The sequence below is a fragment of the Schistocerca piceifrons genome, chromosome 4, assembly GCF_021461385.2.
Source record: "Schistocerca piceifrons isolate TAMUIC-IGC-003096 chromosome 4, iqSchPice1.1, whole genome shotgun sequence".
Lineage (NCBI taxonomy): Eukaryota > Metazoa > Arthropoda > Insecta > Orthoptera > Acrididae > Schistocerca > Schistocerca piceifrons.
The window spans coordinates 385854015-385868261 of NC_060141.1; the positions used below are offsets into that span (position 1 = coordinate 385854015).

Here is a 14247-nt window from a genome sequence, read left to right on the forward strand (position 1 = left end):
TATCAACTGACGTACTGATATTTAAAATGGGCTTTCATTCGCAGATTGAAAGTTGCTAAACTGAAGCGTGTATGGAAGTCTATAATTCGATTTCCAACTAAAATTATCATTATGCGCTATCAGAATTTTTGCAACGTTTTGTTTCATTTATTTCCTCTTAACCATGTTCTACTGTTGGTTGTCGAAAGGTATTAGGTTGGCGCATAAATTCGTAGCATATTTCCGTAAGTTTAATAAACACAACAGAAACACATAACATCTGGTCATCAACAATATATTCGCCTTCACTATTTACAACAGTCTGCCAACGTTGCGGTAACTTTTCGATTCCGCGCCTGTTGAAATCACGTGGGATGGCTGGTCAGCAATAAAGCAGCAACTCCTCATACAAGAACCTGCGCGCATCCACAAAAAATGTTGTTATGCATCTGATGGAACAACGACGCTGTGGTGTACCGCATCCCCGAACGATGATGTTATACTTCTCATGGAACAGAGACAGTGTGGCATACTACAAATTGTTTCCCCGCGATGTAACCGTCACTGCTGACTTTTATTGTCAACAACCGAGACGTCTTGAAGACGCAATCAAAGAACAACAATTAGGAAGACTGAGTGAAGTGATGCTACTCCACAATAACGCATTCTGCTAGTCTGACAATTGTAATAAAGGAGTTGGGTTGGGAAGTCATTCCCCACCCATGTTATTCACCTGATCTGGCGCCCTCAGATTTTCCCTGAGGAAAATAGACCAACAAATACAAATTCAAACGTACCCGCACAAGTCAAATTCCTTCACGGACGCAACTTCGGACTCCACTCCTACTAAACCTACAACTTCCAAGATTCCTACCTCAAAACTAACTACTGCTAAGCCATCACAGACAAAACTTTTGGAAGAAGTATCACCTGTTCCATCTATTGATAAAATCATGAATGCTAAAAGGAAGGCAACAACTGTGCCCGAAAGCCTAGACTCTGCTGACAGTCTTGATACTGTCAAGGAAAGGAGGGATAACAAAATAAAGAAAGCAGAAGAAGGGGAGAAAAAGACCAGGGAAATACAAGTGAAGATAAAAACAGACTGAACAAGCTAAAAAAAATACTACAAACAGCTCACTGAATTCATCAGATGCAGACATTGTAGAAGACTACGAGGATAACTTTGATATATGGAACGAAGATGAATGTGTTGGGTGTGGTGAAATCTATTGCGAAACTAATAAAAATGACGATTTGATTCAGTGTGTTTCCTGTTCACAATGGCCACATGAATGTTGTGGTGAGAGAAAGACAGGCTACTGTTTGAATAGAACCAACAACTCATTAGAAAACATTCAATCAAGATTTATAACAAATTGATAAAAGTATTTTGTGCTAAAATATACAAAAGTATAATTGGGAATTCATTACGACGTATTCCAAATAAAAAAATGAAACTGTAATTGACTCGTTTATTCATGTATAGCCACTTTTATGTGGTCTATCTCTCCCTATACACTAGTCCATCTCACACATACACCTATGGATGAGATGGACCACTCATGTATATTTTCATTGTATCATATCGCTTGTATTTTAAGTGGCTTACATATGTTGTACTCAAGTTTATATGATACTCTATACGAACATGCTGCCAGAGGCAAAAATTGTTGAAAAACACACAAATTTTTTGCTGAAAAAAGGAGTTCAACTCTCTCTGATTTACCCTGTATTTTGTGTAACTGGTGTACGTGAAACATTTTTCAGAGTTATGTGACAGTGCGTTTTCATAGATAATTTTAGAGGATATTTCGTTTATCTTTCTGTTTATCTGTAGATTTATGGAGAACTTCATTATAATGCCCGTCTCATCGATGAATACCTTCTAATAATTTTATCTCTAAAGGTCGTTCAGTTAAGTCGCCCTCATGTGAAGGCGACAAGTCCCGGGTCAAAAATTTGTGAATAACAGCGATATTTCTTACACAGCGCGGCAAACATGCTGTCCAAGGAGAATATATATTCTGAACAAAATTATTTTATTGCATTTTTTCAGCCTCATGTCGCACAAATTATATCATAATGGATTTCGACTTCTTAGGAACTCATAATCTGATAATTTGTTTGGAATTGAAGAAAAAATGGAAATTATAAAATACAGTGAAACTACATTACAAACGCAAATTACTTGCATATACGGCAACACACCCTTCACTGCGTTACACAGTAAGTCGTCACAATTCAACTGAACAGACCAGGAGAAGCATTCGCAATGTAAACATATCAGTGCCCTAATTTGTGGAACTTAAGGATAATGTAACTGGACAATAAAGCTTTTTTACTCTTGAATCGTAAATACAAGAATAAAAAATTCACAATATTATCGGTTGTAATATACTGTGATCAAAATACCCTGTGGCAATCGGATGGAATGGTTTTTATTTAGCGAATTCATAGGGAATGTTACCTGCCATTGTGTGTGGTGCCAAGAGTAAAGTACGGAAGGGGTGGTATCACAGTATTGGGGGTGTTTTTTCATGGTTAGGTTGCAGTCCCATTATCGCACTTAAGAAAACGCTGAATGCGGAAGGACATGAACACATTTTAAGTATTGTGCACTGCGTACAGTAGAGTCACGGATCGGAGACGATCACCGTATCGGTATGAGATACACCCTATCGTAAAGCAGCACCTGTGGGGCAGTGGTCTGTGGACAAAACATGACTGAAATGGGACACAATGAAACACCTGTGGGATGAATTAGAACGTCGAGTTCGCTCCAGACGCCAGCGTTCAAGATAACTATCTTTTCTGATTTCGGCTGTTTGGGAAGAATGGGCTGCGTTTCCAGCACAGACATTGAAAGTGTCACCAGCAGAGTTCAAACCGTCATAAAGTAGGTGGACACACCCCATATTAGTGTCCACCAACAGGTGTCCGGATACCCATCTTAAACTAAAACTACAGTAGAAAATATTACGTAACCATTGGTGTGGGTAAGCTACACTTGCATTATACGCGGGACGTGTGACAGCAATATTCTCAATAAAACAACTTTTTTTTCTGGCTGGACTGTGTGACGTCCCTTCCCTCCTTCTACACACGACGGGAAGAGACACGACTCGTAACGATGTTCGTCCCCGTCGGTGTGACGTGGAACAGCACCTGTAACTCTCGTAAGAACACAACTCCTCGCGTGGTTTAGAAATATTCTGTTATCTGTCCCCAACAGTCTTCTCAGTTTGTGCAAACTGGTAATAGTTTATTTTTATTTTTATGCCCGGTTAGTTCCGTGATGAAGTAAAATCTTGGTTCTTGATTTCATCATTACTGTCGTTCTCACATCATACATAGAGAGGATGGAATTTGTTGTCTACTATTCCGTTGCTATGCCGATACTACGTCCAGTTATTAACAACAGTCCGACTTAACTCCAGAGATAACTTATGTAGGAGTAAATGTTTTCTTCTTAATACGCCGTAATACTGGTTTAAACTAATCACTCTTCACTGTCTGTTATTCATGTAGCCACTTAGTCACTTAAAATTTTTAAAGAGTTAGGCGACATGTCAGATTTACCTTTTGATTCAGATTTCATTGTTCTTTCCGTAATTAGTTGTTTGGCCCTACAACACACGCACACCGACATGTCAATCAAGATTAACTTCTCTTCAGTTCAGTAATCGTGACGCTGACAACAACTTTTGACTAATCGGTGTCTTGTCTTTCTTCGTGTCTTCGTTTTATTGTGTCCTACTCGAGACTAAGAATTGTTTTTCTGTCGTTGATCCATTGCTCTCAAGGTTTGTAACTGTTCATCAGTACGCAGGCTAAGTCCGATAAACCAATATCACTCAATCGAAGTCTAACACTCGTCTTACTATACCGTCGCGTTCAGAGTGGTAAAGATCAACTTTCATCAGTCGAATGACTGAGCAATACTTCAGTCTCTACCTCACGAATTATCAGACTTCCAAAACTGAAACAATATAATAGCGTTTACGTCCAGACAACTATCGCAAAAGTACTCTACAGCGACTCAAGAGCAACTAACTAACTGAACATTTCCGTATCCGAGTTGCATTGTAGTCGCATCGAATTTCCTTTTCTATGCAGCTACAACTCTCTTCCATGGTAAATGTTATCTTTGATTGAATTACTTACTTGGATTTAACCTTCGTTCATATGATTTTGAATTTATTCTATATTTTTTTTATTTTATTTAGCGTATGGCTAATACAGACATATCATGAAATTACATATACATATGTACATATTGACACACAAGAAACTTAAGTTTGTCTTTACAACTGAATATCCAGTCCTTCAATCCAGCGCACTGCATCTGGAGTTGCTAGCAGGAAGTCCTCTTTGACGCCGTGATAGGCTCGAATCCTGCATTCACTGACAATGTGGTGAACAGTCTGGTATGGAGCCCCGCAGTCACAAGCTGGATCAGGCAGCTTCTTCCACTTAAAGAGAGCATCCCTGCATCGCCCATGGCTGGTACGGATTCTGTTGAGAGTAGACCACGTCTTGCGTGGTAAGTCGAATCCACTTGGAAGTTTAGCACCTGAGAAGATGTTATGCAGGTGCACATCTGTCACTGCTTCCCACCGACCTTTCCATTCTTCAAGAGGTTTGAAATTCTTAGCAACCATGTCAGCAGCATCGCACAGAGTTGGACGACGTGATTTCAGTCTCTTGCGATTTAAAAGTGGCAGGTCGCTATGCACGGGTAGGTTGGAATTCCTGGAGATCTTGTGGAATTCTCTCATAAGGGCAGTACATCTGCGTAGATCAGGAGGCATTATACCGGTTAACAGTGGAAGCCAATAAACTGGAGTAGATCTGATTGTGCCAGATATTATGCGCATTGTCGTTTTCAGCTGGGTATCAACAAGCCTTGTATGATGACTATTCATCCAAACAGGTGCACAATACTCAGCACTTGAGTATACCAACCCCAGAGCTGAAGTTCGCGTTCCAGTTGTGACGAAGACTTGTTAGATGTTGGATAAAGAATCTATGATATTCATTTCCTTTTATCTCTCCTTTTTGTGTGCTATTCTCAGTATTTGAATGATATAGGTGTTAATCAAAATATTTCCAGTGTAGATGTTATCGTCAATAGTTGCCGTCACTGTCAAGATGTATCACTTCCCTACTTTAAGTTTCCCCAAATTCTGTCCTTGGGGCGCTACAACTGCGGTTTAGTTGACGTGTTCCTATTTTCTTGTTTCTAATCTTAGGCGTTATTTTTAACGAGAGCTGTATTACAGTAATGCAACAATTTCTGTAATATCGCCGTTTGTGTTTGTGGTAGTTGGCATATAACCTTAATTTTCCTCAGGTCGCCTCTCGATCGCATCACCTGCGTTCGTCAGCGACACAGCTACGCTGTCAGCTTCGAATATGTCACCGACTTTACTTTTTGTACATGTGAAAATATTCAGAATTTTGATTCCCTCTGCTCCACGACCAGCTCACCAGATATTTGGCTGAAAAACTCCTGACTCTACGATGAGTCAGAACTCGAACGTCTGGTCTGCCTTCAGGGGTAGAGAATGGAAAGTATATGGAAATAGATGGAAGGCTTTCAGGATCTTGAGCAGAAACTGAATGTTCCCAACTTCACTATAAGAATGGTCTCCGCTATCTCGCATATTATGCTTGCTTTCACTCTGTTGTCTCTCATAGCGTCGTGTTGTTGGGCGACTTTTGGCACTCACCAAGAATCTTAGCGCAGAAAGGAGCGCTCACACTGATTCACCTGCCTCGAGATGAGTGGGTGTTTGTGTTGTCTTCATTTCATCATCATTCATGAAAGTGGCGAGTCTGGACAGAGCAGAGGTTGGGAATTTGTACGGGCGCTGATAACCGCGCCGTTGAGCGCCCCATAAACCCATCATCATCATCAGACTGATTCGCGGTATCAGTTCGCGAACTACGAGTAAGCCCTTGTTAAGGTGTCCCGGAACTGTAGCTCTGCCATCCCTGCATGAATGTTCCATCATGGGATTCATTGTTGACGATACTGGCTGCACCATTCATATAGTGAAAAACTAGACGGAAAACTTATATGTATTAGAATAATACTTCCTTAAGCATTTTACGGAATGCTGTGTCCTATTTAACATGTTTCATTTTCAATATGATTAGTGATGAGCTCAAGTAGGGAGGTGTCCTTGGGACACACTCCTTCCATTCTTCACTGGAGTTGAGAACTTTGCTCTGTAGGGTGTTATTTATTCGTACACTAGCTAACAATTCTTTCGTGCTCTAAAAGCTCTTTTACTAATTTCTTTATAATTTTTCTAATCAGCATTATGAAAACTACGCTGACGTAACAAAAGTAATGGGATACCTTCTAATATCGTGTCGCACCCCGTTTTGCCCTGCGTAGTGGAGCAGCTCGACCTGATATAGCCTCAACGACTCGTTGGACGTCCCCTGCAGAAATACTGTCCCATGCTGCCTCTATAGCCGTCATTAATTGCGAAAGTGTTGCCGGTGAAGGATTTTGTGCACGAACTGACCTCTCGATTATGTCTCATAAATGTTCTGGGTGGCCAAAACACCAAAGCATTCGCTCGAATTGTCCAGAATGTTCCACAAACCAATCGCAAACAATCCTGGCCAGGTGAAATGGCGCATTGTCGGCCATAAAAAAGTCCATCTCTCTTGAAGTCCATGAATGGCTGTAAATGAACAAACATAACCATTTTCAGTCAATTATCGGTTCTGTTGGACCAGAGGACCCAGTCCATAGCGTGCAAACACAGCCCACACCATTATGGAGCCACCACTAGGTTGCGCAGTGCCTTGTTGATACTTGGGTCCACAGCTTCGTGCGGTCTGCGCCACTCTCGATCCCTGCTGTCAGCTCTTACCAACTGAAATCGGGACTCGTCTGAACAGGTCACGATTTTCCAATCAGCTAAGGTCCGACCATACGGTCACGAGCCCAGGAGAAGCTGTTAGCAAAGACACTCAGGTCGGTCGTCTGCTACTATAGCCCATTAACGTCAAATTTCGCCACAGTTTCCTAACAGAAACTTTCGTCGTACATCCATATTGATTTCTGCTGTTATTTCACACAATGTTCCTTGTCTGTTAGCACTGACAGCTCTACGCAAACGCCACTGCTCTCAGTAGTTAAGTGAAGGCCGTCGGCCACTACATTGTCCGTGGTGAGCGGTAATGTGTAGAGTGTGGTATTCTCGACACACTCTTGACACTGTGGATCTCGAAATATTGAATCAGAATTTGGAGGTATTGCGCCAGAAACTAGTAAAAAATATTAAACATGGCCGCGAAGCAGCAACAGTGTACATATGAAGAGGTTGAAAAAATCAGCCAACCAGTTACAAAACAAAGGTTTATTAGCCCTTGACCTAGACTTTGATATGTCTAAAAATATTTTCTTCAGAAGGAGTGGGCCTTGTTACTTCTTCTGAAGAAGATATTTTTAGAAATATCGAAAACTAGGTCAAGGGCTAAGAAACCTTGGTTCTGCAACTGGGTGGCTGATTTTTGAACCTCTTCTAATCAAAAATAGGCACAGTAGCCTGGTCCTATAAAACTCTTCGGGTGGTTTACCGTAGTCACAATGCAAATGCCGCAATTCGGAAATGTTTCAGATTTGGTTACCCTCTGGCCCATTCGCAGCTGGTTGGAATCTGGTTGAAAAAACAAATCGACCTCTGCAATGAGTCAGATCTGAGACAGTCTACCCTACCCTAGGATACTACTCTAGGATAGGTAATGTGCCGTACTAAGTCAATTTTTAAAAAAAGTAACCATCCTTTCTGTTGCAGGAGTCTGACTGTGCAACGGTACAACTCTGAAGCCGGCACATTCGACACAAAGATGAGGCAGTTCCACTACCGAGTAAGTTACACACTCTTGTACGGCTTGCGGTTTCTTTTTTGTTTTAACGATCTTAGACGCCAGCAGCGCAGTTCTCCATTCATGTGAGCACTTTTTATTTAAAAGTAAACTACTTTAAATTTAGTCTATGCAAGGTGTGGCCAGAAAATCCGACCGGTTCTGAAGGAAACAAATCGACCCTCTGCGAGTACGTCACACAGGACGAGGCTTGAAACACGGAGTTCCAATTAGGACCATTAATGGATGCACCGTGAGGACATCTGTCTTGCTTGTGGCTGAATAGGGACTGAAACTTCCTGTCCGATAAGACTGTGTGCCTGACCGGGAACCGAATGGACGACTGTTGCCTGTAATCGGCAAGTGCACTACCGATTGAGCTATACTAGCACGACGACGCCCGTACCTCATCACCTACCTTCCAAACTTCACGGAAATTCTCCTGGATATCTTCCCGGAGAAGCAGTTTTGGATGCAAAAGAATACAGCCGAGAAAACGATCAGCTAGAGCTTGGGTCGTGAATCGTCCTTCGATACCTCAGTCGGAGATCACTTGCCCGCGAAAGGAAAAGTTCCTAGGTTCGAGTTCCTCTACGGCACACAGTTTTTATATGGCACGGAGTTTCAATTTAGCGACTACTCCGCTGCAAAGTGAAAATTCATTCTAGAAATATTCGTAAACTGCGTTGCTCAACATCGGTTAGCAAGTATCCCGCCATTCAATATGTTCCAGGGTAGCACTGAATAACTAGTGTTTCCCAAATTAAAGGCAAAGCTTTAAGATAAATAAACAAGTTGTAATAGTTGATGACCATCGTAAAAAATGGCTCTGAGCACTATGGGACTCAACTGCTGTGGTCATCAGTCCCCTAAAACTTAGAACTACTTAAACCTAACTAACCTAAGGACATCACATACACCCATGCCCGAGGCAGGATTCGAACCTGCGACCGTAGCAACAGCGCGGCTCCAGACTGGAGCGCCTAGAACCGCACGGCCACCGCGGTCGGCACCATCGTAAAAACTGATTTCTCACTGATCAAATGTTATAAGTGTGCGCTGTTAAGGGAACGACTCTGAAAAAGAATGAATTGTCACATTTCTCAACTACAATCGTTTAAGATTTATAGGTCATGGTCGGATACTTCCCGTATAGATATCGTATGCACATCCTAAATCACAATAACACCAGACTTAGAAGTTGTAATTTATTTTTTCCTCCGCTTACTTGTTCATAATTTTTATATTTTAGTACAGCACTAGGTGTTAGAATTCTTCGCCTTTCGTTGCGTATGTTTGTGGCGTAATTATTGAAGGAAACTGAACCTTGGAGGAAGGCAGGTGCTAGGTACAGTCGACAGAAATAGTCTTTTAAACATTTTCTAATTTCAGGTGTTTCGTTTTGTTCAGTTAAAGCTACAAATTTGTGCAAGCACACGTAAATAGAGAGCTAAGAAAAATCGGAATCCCTTTTAGTACAACTGATATGATATGCATGTTAAAACATTAAATGAAAGTATCATTGCTTTATTAGATGAGAGTATTGAAAACTGTCACACATTTTAATAAAAAGATTATGATAACGAAAAATTCAATTATAACTCCGATATTGATATTATGGGTATGAGTAAGAACGCTAATAGCCGCGCTGTTAAGCACCCTGATCACGGAAAAATTACCTCCCTGCCGGCCGCGGTGGTCTAGCGGTTCTAGGCTCTCAGTCCGGAGCCGCGCGACTGCTACGGTCGCAGGTTCGAATCCTGCCTCGGGCATGGATGTGTGTGATGTCCTTAGGTTAGTTAGGCTTAAGTAGTTCTAAGTTCTAGGGAACTGATGACCATAGATGTTAAGTCCCATAGTGCTCAGAGCCATTTGAACCATTTTTTTAACTCCCTATGAACGTAAAATTTGGAAAAGATGCACAGTCTCTCACAGATTCTCAGAAGCTGCCCTGTCGCAGTTCTTCCTGGATTATTCTCATAAGAGTTCGGCGGACAACACGTCACATGTCTGAGAACAGCTGTAGAAGGACGGGCGATATATTTAGATACAGCAGACCTGTTCCTTGAAGCAAAACTGCATCGCAAAACTGCTTCGCTCCAACTTTGGTTCTTTGGGAAGCGAAACCAGTTACTACATTACAACCTGAGGAGAGAATGCGACACAGAGCTACTTCAGAAGCAAGAAACGCCTGATTGTGAGAAGGGCACAGTTGATTGTCATTTCCCATCTTCGTTATACGACCCATTTGAGAGCGCCATCTAGCAAGACAGTGGAGTGAAAGCTGCTGGCCTCTTTGAAAGAGCCAAAATTCGCCTGTTGTGAGCCTGGAATGCCCAAAAAACCTAAATAAAATTAACGATAACATTAAAGACTGTTTTTAGAAAAGGAATTGTTCCGTAAATATAGTTACAGAAATTTTTCTTCTAGCTTTGGCCTATATTGCCTCCAGTAGGAATATATGAGATGTTTTTTTATACACCGTGTGTATTTCTGACAAGTATAATGCGTTCATTGCCTACTTGAAAACCTACAAGCACTTGTACATTAAATTTGCTGCCACAGAAAGTCTACATAAAAACCGATTGGTTGTTTTTCTTACGAATATGAGTTGCGACTTTTGACTGCTGTGTCCCCTCACACGGTAACAGTAAAAAGAGTTGAAAATAGCACTGCAGGCTGAAACCCAAGGACACACGGCACCTAGGCAAGCCCGCTGTACAACAAAGACGTTTATGTTGCCTAACGAGAAGGCGTAGAGAGGTCTCGGAAGCTACACGTAGTTAAGAGGGTAGCCCTTTTTGAACGCATGAAACTTACGTGATTTTCGTGACCTTATTTTTTAAGTAAAATAAAAAATCATACTGAATCTGATGATATAGTTTTATTTCTTACAATTTTGTCTTTACCCTCCCTGTAATCCCCACACCAGGTAAAGGAACCCTTGCAGCAGGAACATTGGTCACCGGCGGGAATTGCCAAAGCCCTCCTACTGAACCTGTACCAAAATAATTTGGTATAAGTCATTTTCAATAATTTTTTTATCAGTATACATAGGATCACTGAAAGAATTAAGAACTAACAAAATGGTGACATCAAACAAATGTAACTTTCTTCGTCCATAAAATCGAGACAAAAGCGTGTTCCGAAAATTGACTTTTGAAGATATCGCAAAGCGGCTGCGTACTCTGATAGAGAATTCAGTTTAGAACACGAGGTTAAATTGAACATATCTCTAGTAAGCAATTCCTGGACTATAAGCTATTCTTGAAGACTGAAACAGAGGGAAACCTACATCTTCTTCATGGCCACGGTGGTCCTGCCGGCCTCTTTGGCAGCTTCTGTTATCCGCTGCTCTGCTTGCTTCATACGCTTTTCGTCCACTTTTGTGCAAAAGTTGTAAAAGGCTGGTGTGATCTCAAGTTATAGCATGTTTGTAATTTCCGATATGTCTAATAGGCCGTTATTGAAAGTATATGTCGACTATCTTTTCCCGCTGTGAATGGCTTTCGCTGACACTTTTCTACAAATCGCCTTGCGATTCGATAACGGATTTTCTGGAGAACCTGGTATGAACACTACAATAAAGTAGACCTCCCAGCGTACAGGATGCTTACGTACGTGTCACTTGTCAGAGTCATATCTACACGTATATCACTCCCATATCACTCCAATTCCACATACGTCACAACATTACAGAGCCTCCACCAGCTTGAACACCCCCTGTTGACATGCAGGGCCCATGGATTCGTGAGGTTGTCTCCTTAGCCGTACACGTCCATCCGCTCGATACAATTTGAAACTAAACTCGTCCGACCACGCAACATGTTTCCAGTCATCAACAGTGCAATGTTGGTGTAAACAGACCCAGTCGGGGCACAAAGCTTGTGACGTGCAGTCAACAAGGGTACATGAGTAGGCTTCGCCTCCGAAAGCCCATACCGATGATGTTTCGTGGAACAGTTCGCACGCTGGCACTTCTTGATGGCCCAGCATTGAAATCTGCAGTAGTTTGCGTAAGGGTTGCACTTCTGTCATATTGAAATATCAGTCGTCGTTGGTCCCTTTCTTGCAGGATCTTTTTTCGGCCGCAGTTATGTCGAAGATTTCATGTTTTACCGGGTTTCTGATATTCGCGGTACACTCGTGAAATGGTCGTACGGAAAATCCCCACTTCATCGATACCTCGGAAATGCTGTGTCCCATCGGTCGTGCGCCGCTATAACATCACATTCAGACTCACTTAAATCTTGATAACCTACTATTGTAGGAGCAGTAACCGATCTAATAATTGCGCCAGACACTTGTCTTATATAGGTTTTGCCGACCGCAGCGCCTTATTCTGCCTGTTTACATATCTTAGTATTTGAAAGCATGCCTATGCGAGTTTCTTTGGAGCTTCAGTGTAGTATCGTAATCAGTCTAAACTTATGTACAGCAATAGAAGAAATGATAAATAATGTTCTGAACAGCATTATTGAGAGATTTTCTGCAAATAGTCGCACTCACAATTTTAAAATGTCATCCAGAAACACCAAACCAATGACAAATGTACAACATGACGAGGAAATAATATCAAGGCTGATAATTATATGTATCGAGAATTTAAACGGGGAAACTTTTTGGATCCCTAAAACAACTCATTTCAGACACATTTGCACTTTGAATCGTTGCCTATCTTGGGGAGAGCAACACACTTAGTAACTCATTTTGGGTATTTTCATTTAATAATTGCGTATGGAATAATGCTCTGGGGTAACTCATCATTAAGAAACAAGGTTTTCATTGCTAAAAAATATGCTGGTCGGATGATATGTGGTGCTCACCCACGACCATCTTGTAGACATCTGTTAAGGAGTTAGGCATATTGACTACTGCTTCATACTATATAGATTCCCTCATGTAGTTTGTTGTAAATAATTCATTATACTACAAAAATAATAATAATTACAGTAATTCTGAAGAAAAGATATCAGAAGTGCCAAATTGTATTGTGCCGTTGGAGCAGTTTATGTGTCAAGTGTCTCGTGTGTAACTGTCTAGTGTTGATAACTATGAGTACCTGTATTTACCGGAGATAACATCTTGGACCTACTGATAACAAACAGACCCGAACTTTTCGACTCTGCATGTACAGAACAGGGAATCAGTGATCATAAGGCCGTTGCAGCATCCCTGAATAGGAATATAAAAAAAGGGAGGAAGGTTTATCTGTTTAGCAAGAGTAATAGAAGGCAGATTTCAGACTACCTAACAGATCAAAACGAAAATTTCTGTTCCGACACTGACAATGTTGAGTGTTTATGGAAAAAGTTCAAGGCAATCGTAAAATGCGTTTTAGACAGGTACGTGCCGAGTAAAACTGTGAGGGACGGGAAAAACCCACCGTGGTACAACAACAAAGTTAGGAAACTACTGCGAAAGCAAAGAGAGCTCCACTCCAAGTTTAAATGCAGCCAAAACCTCTCAGACAAACAGAAGCTAAACGATGTCAAAGTTAGCGTGAGGAGGGCTATGCGTGAAGCGTTCAGTGAATTCGAAAGTAAAATTCTATGTACCGACTTGACAGAAAATCCTAGGAAGTTCTGGTCTTACGTTAAATCAGTAAGTGGCTCGAAACAGCATATCCAGACACTACGGGATGATGATGGCACTGAAACAGAGGATGACACGCGTAAAGCTGAAATACTAAACACCTTTTTCCAAAGCTATTTCACAGAGGAAGACCGCACTGCAGTTCCTTCTCTAAATCCTCGCACAAACGAAAAAATGGCTGACATCGAAATAAGTGTCCAAGGAATAGAGAAGCAACTGGAATCACTCAATAGAGGAAAGTCCACTGGACCTGACGGGATACCAATTCGATTCTACACAGAGTACGCGAAAGAACTTGCCCCCCTTCTAACAGCCGTGTACCGCAAGTCTCTAGAGGAACGGAGGGTTCCAAATGATTGGAAAAGAGCACAGATAGTCCCAGTCTTCAAGAAGGGTCGTCGAGCAGATGCGCAAAACTATAGACCTATATCTCTGACGTCGATCTGTTGTAGAATTTTAGAACATGTTTTTTGCTCGAGTATCATGTCGTTTTTGGAAACCCAGAATCTACTATGTAGGAATCAACATGGATTCCGGAAACAGCGATCGTGTGAGACCCAACTCGCTTTATTTGTTCATGAGACCCAGAAAATATTAGATACAGGCTCCCAGGTACATGCTATTTTTCTTGACTTCCGGAAGGCGTTCGATACAGTTCCGCACTGTCGCCTGATAAACAAAGTAAGAGCCTACGGAATATCAGACCAGCTGTGTGGCTGGATTGAAGAGTTTTTAGCAAACAGAACACAGCATGTTGTTATCAATGGAGAGACGTCTACA

General features: G+C 41.5%; 1 protein-coding gene across 1 annotated transcript in view; it reads left to right on the top strand.

Annotated features, from left to right (window-relative positions):
- Positions 1-14247, top strand: part of LOC124795142 (centlein-like) — a 551801-nt gene that overhangs the window by 471710 nt on the left and 65844 nt on the right. Inside the window, exon 3 of the mRNA XM_047259020.1 lies at positions 7803-7875. Coding sequence (XP_047114976.1) covers positions 7855-7875 — 21 coding nt within the window. The 5' untranslated portion in view covers positions 7803-7854. The remainder of the gene's footprint in view (positions 1-7802; positions 7876-14247) is intronic.